The following is an 18976-nucleotide window of genomic DNA, read 5'->3' on the forward strand; positions in this document are numbered from 1 at the left end:
AGCCAATCAGAATATTTTATAAAATCATTAGTTAGTAGGTTAGGAGCAGATAATGCGGTCCTAATAATATTGGGGTTATTGTTAAATATGTATCATTTAACAATAATGACATTTAGATTCGAATAATAATAATAATAATAATAATAATAATAATAATAATAATAATAATAATAATAATAATAATAATAATAATAATAATAATTATTATTATTATTATTATTATTATTATTATTATTATTATTATTATTATTATTATTATTATTATTATTATTATTATTATTATTATTATTTCTTGCAACACGTAAAACTTCGCGTCGCACTTATCAGCTTGCTACGGCACGACGGTTGTGGATCTCTGGTTTACGAAACTCAAGAAGTTTATCGCCAGGTCTTGTATTTGAAAATGAACATCTCGGCTCGGTTCTCATCTCATTTTCGAAACGAGAATCAAGACGAGACCAGAAATTTCTCGTTTCGTGGGCAACAGTACTTATTTTTTATCGATTCTCGGAGTGTGGGATATTTTTAAGGCATGAGGGAAAATATAGATCTCCACGACGGAACTTCTTTGGTTGGCATCACTGCTGATACACTCCTGTCGCACATGCTGTCAGTTTATGGTTGTGGTTGTATAAAATACGTGTATTGAATTTGTCAAATATTTGCTTAGCAACATATGTGGTAAAAGTTAATTTAATATTATTTATCTTCTTATTTATTTGTAACTTTACAACTCATGAGTAGATTCTGTTTTATTTTTTGTTCGTGTGTATTAAAGAAAATCTTCCTTGTACTATTTTCCATAAAATTTTCTGTGATTCTAGTGTAAGTCGAGTTACTGTGACCCTAGGTTATTTCGTGGGTTGCAGCTCCAGTTTGTGGTGTGGGTTAAAAACCCAATGAACCTTTTTTTTTCGCTGATAATTATTTTTTCAAGGAGAAAAAAAGAACGGTGAAATGGAACGAACTAGATTGAGATACGGCTTCAGGTTAAAGTGGTTTTTGTTTTCCATTTACGTAAATAAAACTCATAGAGCCCCAGTTTAAGTATACATGATGTGGCTTGTGTATAGCCCGCTCCCCCCAGTTCTTTGTCACCGGAACAGGAAGAGTCACTACCAGTTAGAGATGCAAAAAAGCCGGCTTTTTTGAATCGATGGTTTTTTTCACATAAAAAGCCGGCTTTTTTGGGAAAAAAACGAGAATTTTGGAAATTTTGGCTTTTTTCAACTTCATGATTTTTCTATCTAAATAGCTTTCTTATAGTATATTCTATAGTTAGATAAAAATTCCATGACCTGAATGTGATATTTCGCTCTGAAATTCACCATCAAGATGGATGGAGCACATGTTTTACGAATTAAAGCTAACATAAAAAATGTAGAATTTGAGGGCAATTTCAGAAACTATTTAACTTTATTTTAACTTTTGAGTTATCGACATCTTTTTTCTTCTCTAGTTTGTCATCCGTGTTTCATTTCTAAGAGCTTTTAGTACTCTAGCTTCTAGCGCAAAAGTTAATCTTGCCCGTTTTTCTGTTTATCCGTCAAAGCGTACGTTTTTCAATATATCCGTCAAACCGTATTTCCACATTTCTGTCATACTGTAGCTGTGAAGTGATTTAGCAATAATTTTCCGGACACAACCTTGAATACCAATTTATACAAATAATCAGTAGCGGATTTAGAAAAGTACTTTAGGAGGGTTTTTTCTGATTGTTTCGTTTCCTAAAAAGTCCTAATTTTATTTGGGAAGTGCTTGAAGTTTATGAGTACAGGCATAACTAATATTTCGTTTCGTTTATATGTTTAGCAATAATCTTCCGGATACAACTTTAAAAATCATTTTATACTGAGAATCAGTGGCGGATTTAGAAAAGTATTTTGGGAAGGGTTTATTACTAATGTTTTTTTAAACATTCGTAATTTTTATTTGACGGGAGCTTAAAGTTTATGAGTAAAGGCATAAATAATAGATATTTCGTTTGTTGCAGACATTCCGTAACTTTGGGGAACGGGCTTCAGTCCGAAAGACCGCCCCCCTAACCTTCGCAAAACCGTCACTGCTGGTAATTAGTAATAATAACGATTTAAAAACAATAAAAAAGGAAGTCGCCCAACTCACAGTACACGCACAATTTCTACATTCACAGATGGAATGAAGAAAAGCTTTGTCAGAATGGTCGAATGCTGGTTGAGTCCCGGAATTCCCGATAGAAGCGCAAAAGCTAATCACTCAGTCATGTTTGTTGTGCAGTTGTATTTAGCTTAACTTAAATATATTCCGTAGTCTTTTTTTTTTTTTTTGGGGGGGGGGGTGGGAGTTCCGTAATGATATGTTGAATCCCTCTTGTTAAAAATTCAGAAAACTTGAGGATTGGGTAAACTGTGATGGTGGTTCTATAAAACTTAACTGTAGAATTTCAAGAATATACAGAACCAAAAGCTCTAGATGTGCAGCCTTTAAGTGTATCATATAAATCTAAGTATTTCTCTTATGTTTTATTTTAATTTTATTTTGTTTCAAAAAGAGGGTATGGAATATTTTGAAGTAAAAATACTACATACTATTTTGCTAGTTATTTGTGTATTCTTTAAAAAGAAGTGTTTACTTTTAGGGTTGGCTGATTTACACCAACTTTTTTTTTTTTTAATAACTGGTTTAAACCACAAAAATAAAAAGAATGAAAAATGCGAATCGTGTGAACTTCATGGTAACGTTTCCAGATATCAAACTACCTGCAATAGTTTTATTTCCCTTTCACCTTTTAATCAAGGTGTCCCATGTTCAATTCTCGGTCGAACCACAATCCTTCTTTCATGCGTAACCCAAGTAGCGGTTCGGATGTCAGTTTAAGCGAAAGTCTTCTCCTTGATAACCTCGATATTTCGTAAGGATGTTAAGCCTAAATATACGAAACAAACCAAATTGTATATTTCTACATGCCTAAATGCGTGTTGTTTTATAAAGAAGCCAATATTGCTTAAATATATTGATAGAAATTGGCAAAATTTATCGATTGCCTACGTAGCTTCCAACATTAGCTTGGATTGGACTTTCAATGATATCTACGTACCGGTACTAAATTTGTAATACCTCAGTTTTAGCGTACTGCTTATGGTACGTTGACCTTTAAATTTTACATGCAAAGCAATAACAGGATTTTCCCGTTACATTTCAAGTAATGACGGGATTTTCCCAATGGCTAGGGCGGGAGATTCTCAACTTAAGAAATTTACTGACCGCACTTCTTTAAGCTTATGGGAGTTCTTCCGGCATAACCCCGCTGTTGCATAATAACATCAAGGCGAAACATACTTAGGCTATTTCTGTGAATATGTAATATAAATACATAAAGCAAAAAATCTAAGTCAAAAAACCCTGGTTTAAACCAAAAAAGCCTGGTTTAAACATCCTCCAAAAAACGGGTTTTTGGCATTTTCAATAACAACCACGGTTCTTGCCAACTCTGCTTACTTTTGTATATAGGAGGTTAAAAAATTCTTATTATATACATTGGTTAATCCTGTGGAATTCGTAATGTAAATATGTTGAAGAAAAATTGTTTGAAATATTTTTTCGAAATTCATAGTTTATTTTCGATGTTTTATATTATTATCAGCATCAACCACTAATTAAATGATTTTTTGTGTTATAGAGAAGCGATACAAAGTCTGTTTTATCAATTTAAAGCAGTATTTTGAAAAAAGCCCAAAATTTCCGAAGCAAAAAAGCAAAGCAGAAAAAACCGAGTTTTTTTCCAAAAAAGCCTGTTTTTTTCCGAGCCCTTGCATCTCTACTACCAGTACTTATATCGAGAACGGAACCCAACCAACCCCTGCGGGGCTTCTAACCCGTTCCTACTACTACTACTATTGCTACTAACTACCACTACTACTACTGCTACTACTACTACTACTACTACTTATACTAAAACTTCCTTACCACAAGATTTACATCTTAAATCTTTATAACACGCGATTCCGATTCATTATGAACTAGTATGAATCGTTAGAATCACTATGATTCGTTAAAAATCACTGGGGGGAGCGGGCTATACTCAATCCACATGATGTATTCACATCTTTCATCAAGAACTGTTACTGTCTTGGAAAGCATTTCTTAAGTGAGGAGTTACCGTATTCACTGTTTGCAGGTTCACTTTAGTATGGCTTATCTATTATGAGTATAAATATACCGTGGGAACTTGCGCCATTAGAAGTACATTCAGAAACCCTAACTTCTGTTATGCGACCACTAAAAAGCGAGAACTATATCTAAAAATCAGCAGGGCGGCTCAAACGACAGGGCAAGGATGCGTCCGTAGAGAGCAGGGGCAACGTAGAACACAGGTCTCCCTTCCCAATTTGCTGTAATAAAGACAGAAAACTCCTGCGGGGCTCTAACCCGCCTTCACTCGCTAACGCTCGTTCGATAATACTATGTGAATTAAATATTAAACTTTGGTACTGAAATAAATCAACCTAGCTAGTGATCTACATAGGGTGACCTATATTCTAGAACCTTCCCGAGAGGGCAGGCACGTCAGCGATGGTTGTTATACCTATAAACGAAGATAATAGAAAAATATTTCACATGTTATTTATTAAAAATTCATACTTGCCCATGGCGTAGGTTTTTCCACACTGCCTCCTTATAGCACTTAACTTTATCATGGGTTCCTTATGGAGTATGATGTGGTAAAGAGCACACTTTGCATTTCGTATTTCTACCTTGGGGTTAACTGCTGTATTGCCTGACCATTTTTAGAAAATTTACGAAATGAATTGGAGAATTAATTTTGGGTTGTGAGGAAGAGAGAATGAAAGTTAGGTGAGTGGAATAGTTGAAGTTAAGAAAGTACTTGTTGTTAGTTGTTTTTGATGAGGCACTATGTGTGGAGGCGGAAAGGACTATTTGGCGGAGAGGTAGAATTCTTATGATTTATGGAAAAGGCAGTGTGGAAATGATGCGTAATGACAAGATTGTCACGTATCGTGTTTGAATTTTATCGAGTTGTACAAAAATGAGTGTCAGTAGTTGAAATTGTGTGAAAGGCATAGTCTACTAAATAGGCAGTTTGTCATAAGTGTAGAAACGAATTGAAACTACAGAAAAGAAGAGGAACATCTAACGAAATCAAATCTAATCTAACTTAATTTAGTACATTTTGATACGTTTTTAGATGGCATTTAGTATCTCCGCCAAAGCTGTGCAACACACAATCCGTGCTTTTTATGACGTATAAAAGTGTTTTCCACTGTGCTCGTTTATGCATATACCCACCGCTACTGATGCGCCTGTTCCCTATGCACGACCCCTCGCTACCGCTCGAGCACCCTGCTGCGCTTCTGCCCTGACTCAGATGACATTAATGCTTTTTAGTGGCCACCTAGCAGAAGTAGGTTCGTGTTTTATACACTGTAGTTTGTATGCCATGCGTCCACACTGTTTATACTCCTCACAGTTACAAATAACGAACCGTAATCAATACAAGATGATTTGAGGGAGAAACTAAATAATACCCACAACGCAAATCATATCTTCTTATTAGGACGTGTGCTTCTTAATCACACAGAGGCGCAGAATATGTTGCTTATAGTTTGTGTATGCTACTTCTGGTAATTTAACACAAAAAAAATAATTGCAAAGTTTTACGAGATATGAAGTTAATAGAGCTCCCTTGTAATTATATTATTAGCGTACGCGTCTTTTGCGCGCGAGACCCGGGTTCGATTTCCTCTCGGAGCTCATGTTCAGATCCCACGTTAAACCGTAAGCCCACGTCCCATCAGTCTGCTTGCTGAAGGGACGGTAAGTTCAAATCAAACTGAATAACACTATATATAAAATAATGTACATCACTTGTCTAGCTGTAAATAATATCCTAACCATTCTGCATTGTTCTTTTCTTGGCGCATGCCCAAGTAAATTTGGACGGAATGTTAATATTCGTGCAAAGGTATACGCCAAAAAGTGGAGACAGGATGAATATGTAATCTGGTTTAGGGCACAAATGTGAAGGATCATCCGTAAGGAGCAGGCCCGAAGTCGCGGTGAGTATGTGCAAAAAGCTATTATTCATGCGTGAAGCACCCACCAACCTATGTTAGATGGTCACTAGAATCAAGAATTGTATCTATTATAACTGTGCAGAGCCTACCTTGTTGGTTAATTTCCACTTTTTCGTGATAATCCCAAAGTTTTGATAGATATACAAGTAGTATTTTACATCGTGCATTGTACAACATTACTTGTAAAATGGAATTACGCATACTGTTTATTGTGGTCTTCCATCGTTGTTTTCTGATGTGTATTTTCGTATTTCTATGTTTATGACAGTTAAACGACTGATTTGTATTAATCCCGTAAGAAAGCGCATCGAGCAAGAAAAGTTAATGTCAGGACTCATACATATTAGGAATGATGTGCATTGTTAGCAGATTCTTCTTTCTTATCTATAGGAAAACACAACCCAGTTAGTTTTATTGCACAGAGTCGGGTTTTTATCAAAATTTTGGTTACATTTAAACCGTATTCCTACGTAAAATACCATTTAAATATTCATAATCTTTTGTAGACATGAAACAGTGAAATTTCCTGTGTTGCACAAAGGAAATCCACAAAGTCCCATCCACGTTTCTTGAGGCACATATACAGTAGCATTGGCTCTTGCTTATATTACTGAATCCTTGAAAGAACCAAGTAGACAATTTTGTAGAGGAACAAGGAAATGGATAGGTATATAATATAGAATAAAACTCCTACACTCAAGAATTTTATCTCTGGGCACTTGCCCTGACTAAAGATTTGTTTAATTTTCTTCAAAATACGTCAGTCAAATATTGGGATAGTACCTCAAGGCCAGGAGCCAAAGATGAAAAAACAGCTTTATTAAATGGACTTTTTTTAAAAGTATGTTTCTTTGGAAGAATTGAAATGTTTCAAACTTCTTTTATTGAAATGTCATTTCCAGTTGTCAGTTTGCTTTCTTACAATAGATTTTACTAATAAAGAACCTTTATAAAATACGATAATCAATAATCGTACTATACGTCATATATTCCACCACATATACAAGAAGGATTTGGAAACTTCCCGATCTCTTTTTCAGTGCAACTTTTTCGTTATTATGCATATACTTATCCAAATGTGACGTTGAGAAAATAGTGATAGATCTTTAGTAATTTAGGTGAAGCATTTGTAGTGTGTTTGATTGAGATTATGGTATTACAGAAAAAAAGTCTGATTTATGTATTTGTACACCATATGACGTCATCCCTCGCACGTGACGGGCTAACATGATCATAGCTGCCGAAAGCCCAGGAATCTAATTTCTAATCTTAATTTTGTAATAGGTTTAAAATACGTTTCGACAGTTATGTTTTAGATGTATGTTCATGTTTTACGGAAGATATATTAACGAATATGATATTATTAGGGGAAATTTGGCCAAAAATATTAAAAACTATATTTTGACTTTTGTTTACAATATGTAAAGTAGTATTAAAAAAGCCTTTTTTTAAAATTTCTTTTTATAATCTGTCACTGTATTAGCTAATATAATCGTGTAACGTTTCGTTCCATTGTATGTGTACTTCTTACCTGTATTAATTGTTTCTTACAGGGTAAAAAATGTCAGAAGATAGTACAGACAACATGGGTCAGGCCGGAGATACCAAGAAGCCAGTGTTTAGGGATCTCAGTGCTGATGATCCAGAACCAGAAACAACAGAAATTGAAAGTCTGTGCATGAACTGCAATGAGAATGTAAGTTTGGGTAGAAGGAACAATCTTTTTCGTGTATATCGTGATTCCAAAGAATTAATTTTCTCTTTTATTTTGCCTGTTAACAGAGATTTATCAGTTACTTAGTTTGATGTATGAGTGTTAATAAGAAAGAAAGACAGTAGAAAGAGAAAACGAAACGTGTAGATTGTTCGAAAATTAATGACGTAATAGGATACATATTGATAATTAGAAATTAAATGTTTACGAACTGAAACACCAAAATAGTTGCGCAAATTTACGTTGCGTTTCAGTGACCCCGTGTCATTTTCATGATCTAGACAGAAGGAAAGTGATCAAAATATGTAGTTCTACAAGAAGCATAAGTTCTATATATATAAAAGTAGTAGTCCTGACTGACTCATCAATGCCTAGCCAAACTGTTTAAGCTAGCAGCTTGAATAGTATGTTAGTATTTTCATTATCTCTACACCGTCATATACCTAGGTATATAGTATAGAAATAAAAGTTATTTTACACCCCTGTGTTGTACTAATTTCTAATGAAACTTCCACTGCATAGTAAGGAAGGAAAATATTGGGTCATAATTAAAAATTAAAACAACATAAGGATGTAAAATAACATTTATTTCTATTGAGATTTGAAATTGACACATTACGTAGATTTTTGACGTAAGGTACCACTAAGGAAGGGTTTTTGGGAATTCGATGTGGAAAGGGAAGAAATGGGGACTACATTTATTATAATAAAATGTCCATATCTTGGAATCCCATAACGTTTCGTTTATAATAGTTAAACACATTTCGTTCCCCCTATTTTTATGTTTGATCTAGAATGGAAGAAAAATAGGTGAGGGTTCACTAAGTTGCTCATACAAGGCAAATGTCAAAAAAATATTAAAAAACAAGAAAATGATAGAAGAAGAAATTTATTGTAATTGGTACACAGGTACATATCTTGGCTATTTTTCAACATAGTCACCATGAACCTCCAAACGTTTCTGGTAGCGTGACACAAGCTTTCATATACCCACTATGTAAAGACCTTTTGCCTTAGAATGTAATCAATGTAGAACCAATGTTTTTGAGCACTTTACTGTCGTAAAAATGCTTCGATGCAAGTCACTTTTTCACGTGAAGAAAAAGAAAGAAATCACTGAGGGGAAAGTCAGGACTGTAAGGGGGACGATTGAATAGTTCCCATCAACTTGCCTGTTATATGGAGCGTGTTGTATCTCAACACACTTCCGTGCCTCGTGCGTTGATATGTATAGGATGATTGCTCGCTCTTCTGTAGAGATATACTTGAATTTTTTTTTTTTTTCACTAGAGATGTTGGTGCCTTTTGTCTTGGATTAAAGTACAGAGGATATCGTGAAGCAAGAGAATTATTTTTTAAGTTATATTTTGAGAAATATCCATAATAAATTATGGTTTAATTGTTCGTTTACCATTGATAAACACGATAACATAAAGAAATTGTCACTGGTAATAATGTGCTTTCAACTGATGTATGTCTCATCCCTGGACAGTATATTAGTTAAACAGAAATTAATGATAATTTTGAACTGTATCTTGTTAAGCATAATATGTACTGTCATAACGCAGAGCTTGATGAGATATGTTTCAGTATTTCTTTCATATTTTTAATAACTGGCGTAGTTCTTGTACAGCATCAATTTTTATGTTTACAAAATAAAATCAATTTTCTCGAAAACTACGCATGAGATTTTATATTAACCCATGTCATTTTGTTCAGCTCCTGTTATCTATCGATTGACGTATCTCGCATCTTTGGGCAATGTTTTCCCCCCTTAAACGCTAATGATTTGTTAGAATTGTTATTTTAACTTACTTGAAAAAAAATGCAGCGACTAGGCATCATTCAGTTGCAAAAACTTGTCGGCAAGGTTTCTTCATAGGGTTTACATGCGCTCAGAGCAGGAGTGGCACAGGTGGCTAGGCGGCAATTGCCGCCCAGATAGGATCCACATCAAAAGCGGGGGCAAATGAAAATGTTAATAAAGAGAGGTGGTCAGGAGGAAGGGGAAAATGTGGAAAACGTGTGCAACAACTAATATTCTTGTGAACAGCCACGGCGGCATCTGCAAACTCAAGTTCTTCGTGCGTTACATAACATACACCCTGAGCTCCTTCGTAGCTAAGCGGTTAGCGTACGCGCCTTTGGCATGGGAGACCTGGATTCGATTCCCGGCGGGGGGACTCATGTGGTTCAGATTCCACGTTAATCAGTGGGTCCCGTCTCATATAGCCTCGCTGCTGGAAGGGACGTTAAACTAAAAAATCAATCATCAATAACATATACCCTGATTCTATATTATGGTCTTTATGGTATAATGTATGATGTAGCTACTAAAGAATAGTGTGTTTTATCTAAGATAATGGTGTGCTTTTATTGTGGGAAAACCATGGGCAATTGAGGGGTGGGGTTGAGAATTTGGTCTAACTAGTAGTCAGTCCGACCTTGTTTATCATCCTTAACAGAAGAATCTATTGTTGTAACAATTCATGTACTTTTTTTTGGTATTTTCTTTTTAATGTTTGGATAAATAAAATAGAGGATTAGAATGTTAGTTGTCTTTGTTTCTCTATTAGTTTGCTGTTTTTGAAAGTTTGACCGTACGTTCTTACGCACTACCGAAATTATGAAGGACAGGACCTACTATTAACGTAGATTCCATAGCTTCGTGACGGGGACAGATAGCCTCGTTGTTGACGCTACCACTAAACTATGATCATTCATTCGATCGGAAAATTAATCCTGTGCAATTGGTTGGTGCGCAGATAATCATGAAAGATCAGCTCTTACAGTACAACCCTTCCTCACCACACTATATTCTGTTCTTTTTAGTGATAATATTATGTTACGTAATTGAAAGTCTTACATCCTCATTTCGTACAGAATATTTTATAAAATTCTTCTTTTTTAGGGCATCACAAGGTTGTTGCTGACAAAGATTCCATTCTACAGAGAGATAATATTAATGTCATTTGAATGTAAACACTGTGGTTTCGAAAATAATGAAATCCAGTCAGGAGGGAAAATTCAAGAGAAGGGTTTACGAATAACGTTACATGTAAAGAATACCAGTGATTTGAATAGACAAGTTGTGAAATCAGATTATGCATCTGTGAAAATTCCAGAATTGGATTTTGAAATTCCAGCACAATCTCAGAAAGGAGGTAAGTCGTTCTATCGTCGTGTACGTTTTACTAACCTGCTTATTGGTTCTGTAGTTCAGGAATTTGATGTTTCACCAGCTGTCAACGGAACCTGTCCTGTGTCAATTTGATTTTGAGTCATAATTGTTGTATCCACTTCGCGAATATCCCAACATTTTAATTTTTGACTGAAATGTTCGGGCCTGAAGGAAACCGTACACGATAGAGGTTTTTCAAAGCTGGTATTTTTTAATATGATATACTCAAGGACAACACACTTCTCCAGCGATGAAGCGCCTTTAGCCCAGTGGAAAATAACCCTCCAGGTTTTAATCGTAATAAATTCTATGACATCATATTCGTTAGCAAAACATATTATGTAATTTTTATTTTCTATGGCGTTAAAATACATGTCGTCCATTGCCAGTCTGATCCAGTTGATAGTTCTTATTCTACTGGAAAAGTTTTATTTGTTTACTTATTTATTGTTAATATTAATTTATGTAATGTATAAAAAAAAACTATGAACCTTTAAGGACCAGATTTGATTTCTCTTAGCAGGGACGCAGACAGTGCTTATAATGTAAATAACAAAAAGCATTGTCAAGCACAAATTTTTGTTAAGAAGAATAGTTACAAGGCAAGAGCAAATATCATCATAATTTAATTTAGTTTCTGCCATATTTAAAACTTAAATTTCGGAACCCATTCTTTCGAATTGCTTTAATGGAGGTGACAGGAATTTAGTCGTGAATTGAATGAATGTATGGTGAATTGAATATTTCATTGAATTATTGTTTATGTTGAAGTAAGCACGTCCGAAAAATACTGCGGCACTAACCGAAACTTCAGAATGTATTATTTAATGTTTAATATAAGGTACGCTTATAGCCTTTTGAAAGAAAGAATTATTAAAATGAAATGAAATGAAATCTTTGTATTTTACGTCCCAAGGTTATGCCGCCTAGATTAAAGGAGACGGTGATGATGAGAAATAAATGAAATGGTGGAATGAAGAAAGTGGGAGGAAACGGGAGAACTCCGAGAAAACTCCCACACACGAGAAGTGTTAAAAATACATAATATACACCTAAATGTAATTCAGTATTTCTGAAAGAAAAAAACAGCTATTTCAAAGGTAATACAGTATTTAATTGAAACAGTCAAATTCTATTAAAATCAGTAAATTTAGTTGTCTGTACGTTTTTAATAGTTATAATAAAATGAAAATGCAGTAATTATCCAAATTTGAAATAATTAAAATCAGTAAATATATGCAGTTCTTTTTCAGTACATTCAAACTAATTTAGAAATAGTACAACACGTACATGTTTGTTTGTTGGTGTGTAAAAAAATAAATCAAATTTATTCAGAAATTGATAGTCCAAGAAATAAGTATGTATCAGATCTAAAATTCTATACTAATCATAAGCGATTACTTTGCAAAGGTTAATTTTTAAATAAACACTACATATACTCGTATTTTTAAGTATATTATCATACACTGAATTAAAACGTAATTCAGCTATTCAATAAACACTCAATGCGTGTACACTTACATTGAAATCACATGCATTTTTATTATGACGAAGATATCAGATATTTACTTTTGTTGCGTAACTAAAATATTTCTACATAAATAAAATACACATAACTCACTACCACGGCAAAGTCAATATATATTGCTCCTAATCAAAAATCGAAGTAACTTTTTTTTTATACCACAAAGAAATAGTCAAATGAAATTGCTGAATAAATAAGAAATGAGGATTAGGATCTACCTAGATAAATGATTATCCTGCTTTAATTTACTCCCTTTCAGATAATATATAATAGGAATTTGTGTTTCAAGTATAATTAAATTCAGCATTCATTAATAAATGCCTTATTTATTCAAAATCTGTGATACAGTAAATTTTGATTTTCCAAATTTTTTTTTATATATATATAATGAAATTAAGTAATCGAAGACATGAATTTCGAACATATAGTCGGCATTGGCTATGAAAAATAAAAGGCTATAAAGCACTTTAGCTATTCGTGGCGATAATTGAAAATTTGTGAGGAAATCTTACTGCAAGTGCAAGAAACATATTTAAATTCGGTATTCTGTCCCAGATTCCATTGGTTTAAAACATGTTAGAACTTGCTTACCAACTAGAAATTTCAGCCACTATGTTTTGGTGCTGATATCAATGAAATATATAACTATTTAGTATGTAATGGACTGTCAAAAGAAGCACTGAAACATCATTTTCATATTTTTGTAGTCAGTGGAGAGCTGAGTGTCTGAATATATATGGAAAGAAAAAGAAAGAAAAAAAGAAAGAAAAAAAAAACTAAATTTTTGCTTTACTTTTACAAACTTATCTCTTTACGCATTTAACATCTTCCAAGTAGTCCGTAATCCTGCACCAAAATTATTTCATCTTTCACTACCTAGGGGAGGTTACATGTATGTAAACAGAGCAATTTATCCACTTAAACATTTAATAAGAAAAATAATTCCATGTTTTGTTTGATTTTCATTAATTAATTTAGCTGGCGTAAATGAAAATAGTTAAAATCCAGTAAAAGTACTATTTTTAAAACGCGGAAAGCTGCTTAATTTATAAAATTTTTGGTAAAATGAACCTAATAAATGATATTAACAAAAGCTATTTAAATGAATTGTATTCCTACTTCTCTACTGCATAGTGACGTGGTCACTACTAGAAAATCTTATTACTCTGATTAATAAGCAACTAAACATTAAAGAAACTTGTTAATCGAACTAGATGTGAGGGTAGTAACAATGTGTGTGTTGCATATGTTTATAATTTGATTCTTGCGTCTTCTTCCAGAAGTAACAACAGTGGAAGGCATAATTAACCGAGCAATCACAGGATTGGAACAGGACCAACCCACAAGACGAGCTCTACACCCGGAAGCAGCGAGTCAAATTGACGACTTTGTGCAGAAGCTTCAAAACTTGAAAACCTTAAAAGAGCCATTTACTCTGGTAATTATTCAGTCCTTTCGATGTTACCATGCATATATATATATATATATATATATATATATATATATATATATATATATATATATATATATATATATATATATATATATCATTTTAAAATGTTTTCGTGCGCAGGGCACGTAATATATGTTTGTGACTTCACCGGTATTTGTTGTTCACCGGTGTCCATCGCAGGGTAGATTCATTTGTACAGTCTTTTGGAAAAGGTCGTATGTTTTTAGAATTCATATAAATTTAGTGTTCATTATCCCGAAAAGATATCTCATTAATGTTGGGAGACTGCAGGAGAAAACAATTTGTGTCCTAAAAAGTTTTGTGAGAAAAAATTACAAGCGAATTCTCATAAATTGGATAATTATAAAGGTGTTATAATTAAACAAACTATATCCCAATTAAAAAAGAACAATCGACGTCAAATTCCTAGTTCGTTGTTCTTAAATTAGGTAATCGCACAATGTAAATAGAGAAGAAAGAAAGAAATCTTTGTCATCGAATAAGACAGCGTGGAGTGAATTGTCTGTTGTGTTTTTATCTCAGTTTGATCATTCACTAGTCCTAATCACCCGTCTCCCTTAGTCCAACGGACATACTTGCGGGGTGTTAAACTGAAAGATTTCATTTAATTCCATTTTCTATCTCAGTTTTAGTACAAGGGGCCGCGGTGGCTCAGTGGTAGAGCGTTCACCTCTGGTGCATGGAGTCCGTGGTTCAATTCCAGCTCGCGCCAAGTGAACTTTGTTGTGGACAAACACCGTGTGCGTGGGTTTCTCGGGGTTCTCCCGTTTCTTCCCACTTTATTCATTCCACCATTTCATTCATTTCTCATCATTGCTATCTCGTTTAGCCTAGCCGGCATAACCGTGGGACGTAAAACTCAAAAATTTCATTTCATTTTCAGTTTTAGTACATACTGTGTAATTTACAATCCTTTTATATGCTAAGTATTAAGCAGTTTACACAAATGAAAATAATTTTTTTCCTTTCTTTTTATAATTGTTTTACGCTTAGGCCTTTTAGACTAGAGGAGTAATGAATGTGAATGATTATGGTTGTGCTCTTTCACCGGAAATCGAACCTGGGACCACGTGTGCCAGAGGCATACGTGCTAGCCACTATATCAGGGGGAAGAGTGCAGAAACTTCAAAAATTGAAAACTTTAAAAGAGCCAGTTACACTGGTAATTATTCAGTCGTAATTTATATGTTACCAAAAGGTAAAAAAGAATAAAACCATGCCCCAGTCGATCATCTTATATTTGACAAGTATTACATATAAGAATATAATTACATATAATTGATGGCATGATCTGGATATCGAAAAGGGATATTCTGTAGTCTTATGTGCATGTTCGATTTGTTAAAAGAGCAAATTATTATTTAAGCTCGAACGGACTATGAAAATAGCATAACCACTGTCCACCCCACCATGGATAACCTGCACTGTAAGAAAAAGCTATTCGATCTTATTTGTACCTACGACCACAAGGGTACAGAAAAAAAAGTTCAATTTCGAATTTTCTGTTCTGCTATGTATCAGTAGGGAGGGTCCGCAGCCAGATATACCTTTTAACGCTCTAGATCTTTAAGGCCCGGGCAACAATATTCTGATTGCTGTTTGTGCATACATAAAAAGTACTTACCAGAAAATATTGCAAGCGTTATCATGTAACAAGAAAGAAGGTACACTGAAAACGCTAGTGAAGGTACTTTCGCTAACGCTTCATCATGTAGATAGGAGAAGGAAGTAGAGAGAAAAGAAAGTTACATAAGTAGATAATATCAGATTTTGTAATATTCGCTATATAGTCCATATTACTCTTACCTAATTGTAACATTTTTAGTTAGAGAAACACATCTACAGATTATTCGGTACCAAAATTCAGCCAAAAGCTTAATTAATTAATTAATGATGAAGAAAATTATACCAACACAAAATCGTACTAATTTTTATCCTTGAAACAAACAAATTCAATGTTCCATTGCGTGCGGTTTGTTTAGCAGCATGTATTTTTATTAGTAAATCTAATCACTTTCAGCTATGACTCTCAAGGATTGAAGGATTGCGAATTAACAAAGTTCACTTCATAATGCTAATAATAATCATTATATATATATATAATACCAGTATTTGTTGATTTGCTCGAGGTATCAATTCTACAGTATCTCAGATTTAATCACATTTCATGAAATATTAGAATTTTATTTTAGACAAAACGTTTTCTTTCTATACTTTGTGAAATAAGTATATTTTCTCAACTGGTAATCTTTTCAACTCCACAAAATAAGCAGTTGAAATTATTGTTAATAAATTTCAGTTATTGAATTAAGGTGATTTAAAATACATTTCTTGGTACAACTTCAAATGCGTATATTTTCTATGAAGATGATTACTTTCGATTTATGTAGCTTGTAAAGACGTGTGATCTTTTCGATGAGACTACATATAGTGTACTAGTGCGTTGTGTTTTCAGAAAATATAACTTTTATCGTACCTCCCATGCATATTCTTCTATGGCATCACAGCTCGTAGTCGAACCTTGGCCTCTGTCAGAATCTGCCCTTTTTTTGTCTGCTGCATCTGCTTTCCAGTTCTGTATTCAGCTTCATTCATATTCCCTAATACCATGTCCCACCACCTTTCTTTCGATCCTTCCTTCTCTGTGTGCCTTCTATGTCAGCTAAAAAAATCTTTACTACTACTATTTCTTCTCTCATTCTGGTAAAATATCATATTCATTATAAACGGCTAAGTTTTATGTATGTTACTTTGTCTTCATCTTTGTAGCTGTTGTATAGTTTGTTGTTGTATCTGATTCGATATGATTTTCATCTATTTTTACTGCTCCATATATTTTCTTTTTAAAGCTTCCCAATAGATGTATTTTTTCTTTACGCACTTCTAGGATTCAGATCCATATGTGACTATTGGCCTAGTTAAGGTTTTGTAATTTTCGTTTTCGTGTTTCTGGAGATAAAGTTAGATCTTAATAAGGGAAATAGTGTAAAGTAGGCTCTGTTTGCAGTTATAATCAGGGTGTCTATCGGTCATGAAAGTCAAGAAATTTAGCTTTTGGGTCACGATTTTTTAAAATTGCACAAATATAAGTACAGACTGGAGGATTTTGTTCTATAAAACGTCAAAATTCACCGCCAAAAATGTCTATAGTCACCTTAGATGCTACCAAATTGCAAGCAAAGCACGCTTCTATCGCATGCATTAAAATTGGGTCTAATTCGCACCCATTCTATTATGTAATATGATTCCATTCTATTGTGTATCATGGTTGTCAGATCTCTTCCAAATAATGTCTGAAGATAACGTTAAGTTATTGAAACCGTAACGCCTTATTTTAATTTTAATAAAAAAGTACATACTCTAGTGAGAAAAATATTAATTATTTATCTAGTAGTTCCAAAGTCGAAATAAATGGAATCTATATTATACTTCTGGATTTCATTTATTAGTTCTTCAAGTGCTTCTGATTTATGTATAGTTCTGACATTCTGTGTTCCTATTACCATTTCTTTGTCCCTTTTCTGTTTCCGTTTTTTCTTGACCCGTCCATTCCGAGTTAATTCTTCCGGTCTTCTAACAATGACATTTTCTCCAGTGTCAGGTTGTCATCCTAACGACCAACTCCCAACCTGGAGAACCAGGCCCAGTTTATTTTGTCCCCTTACCTTCCATAGGGATTTCATACCTGTCTCCAGCAAGGGTTAACAATACCACCACAAGAAGGCGAGGTCGGAGTTGGATAGGAGAGTGGTAGGCTTTATTTAAAAAAGAAAAATAAAATCTACCATTCGGTACACTTCAGAACCCATCTTGGTGCCCGTATGTAAAAATACATATGTTTAATGCGTTTAAGACTATTTCACGTTCTGAAAATGCTGTCAAATTCCATGGGGACAGTAAAGTGAATCACAGTTTCAGGATTTGTGAAAGTTATGTAGTTAAGTCGAGTTTAACAAGTCAATTAATAATGCTCTAAGCTGAATTATTAAATTGAATAACATATATTAGTTTAACTCCTACGATTATACTCCGAGAGTAACGGAGACTGTGATCATTAGGGCTCGGAGGTTGAAGACCTAAAAATTGCGTAAAAAGGATCTATAAAAAGACCTTAAAAAAACCTAAAAACTGGAAAAAAGGACGTAAAAATAAGACCCAATTTAATTAGAATTACATATTTAATAAATATAATGCTGAAGAACAAACTAATATAACAAAACTTCTCCACCCTCACTCACCCTTGCTGGAGGACATTACACCTCCTTATCTGACTTGTGATTGTTGCAGATCTGATCTTATGAGTCCAGTCGTTGAAGGATGTCTTATCTTTTGAACTTTCTTTACTAAAGAAAAGATGTTTAATAGGTGGTGGTGATTCGAGTTAATGACCAATAAATTTATTGTCGAAAGATGAAATGAAAAAAAAAAAAAAAAAAAAAAAAAAAAAGAAGCCGAAAAAAGCAAAAAAGGACAAGTAAAATCCACCATTTTCTGGCCTACAATGACCCAAAATGATGTTATGTTTAGCCTCGTCTTCGGGCACTCGTAAAAAAGATTATTTATCCTCAACTTCCGGGCCCTAGTGATCGTTATGATAACAAATGAAATTATGGAATAAAAAAGCGGGAAGAAACGGAGAAACCTGAAAACTGGTGAGTTCCAAGTTTGTCCACCACAAAGCCCGCTTGACGAGAGCCGTGATCGACCCGGGTACCCCACGCATCAGAGATGAGCGCTGTACTACTGAACCACCACAGCCCCTAATAATACATGTATGTTGCGAATTACATTATTGTGATTTACAAGCAAATTCTTTTAATCTATCTGTGCATTTGAATAAACTGACTCATGAAATACTGGCCGGCCAGGTGGCGCACGTTCAATTCGATAATGCCTGGTAGCATTTACTCCCACAAGCTGTTATTTCAGAGTTTCTACACGGAAGTTAGCTTCCTTCCGATGCACGATATTTGGTGAACATCAGATATTCAGTGCCTTAATCGAGAAA

The 18976-nt window shown here is 34.1% G+C and overlaps 1 protein-coding gene across 1 annotated transcript in view; it reads left to right on the forward strand.

The window, feature by feature from the left end:
- Positions 1 to 527: 527 nt before the first annotated feature.
- Zpr1 (zinc finger protein Zpr1) overlaps positions 528 to 18976 on the forward strand; it is a 39085-nt gene continuing 20636 nt past the window's right edge. Inside the window, exons 1-4 of the mRNA XM_081730379.1 lie at positions 528 to 681; positions 7628 to 7770; positions 10700 to 10952; positions 13775 to 13932. Coding sequence (XP_081586505.1) covers positions 7636 to 7770; positions 10700 to 10952; positions 13775 to 13932 — 546 coding nt within the window. The 5' untranslated portion in view covers positions 528 to 681; positions 7628 to 7635. The remainder of the gene's footprint in view (positions 682 to 7627; positions 7771 to 10699; positions 10953 to 13774; positions 13933 to 18976) is intronic.

The sequence above is a fragment of the Thermobia domestica genome, chromosome 11, assembly GCF_964235325.1.
Source record: "Thermobia domestica chromosome 11, izTheDome1.hap1.1, whole genome shotgun sequence".
In the NCBI taxonomy this organism is placed as follows: Eukaryota; Metazoa; Arthropoda; class Insecta; order Zygentoma; family Lepismatidae; genus Thermobia; species Thermobia domestica.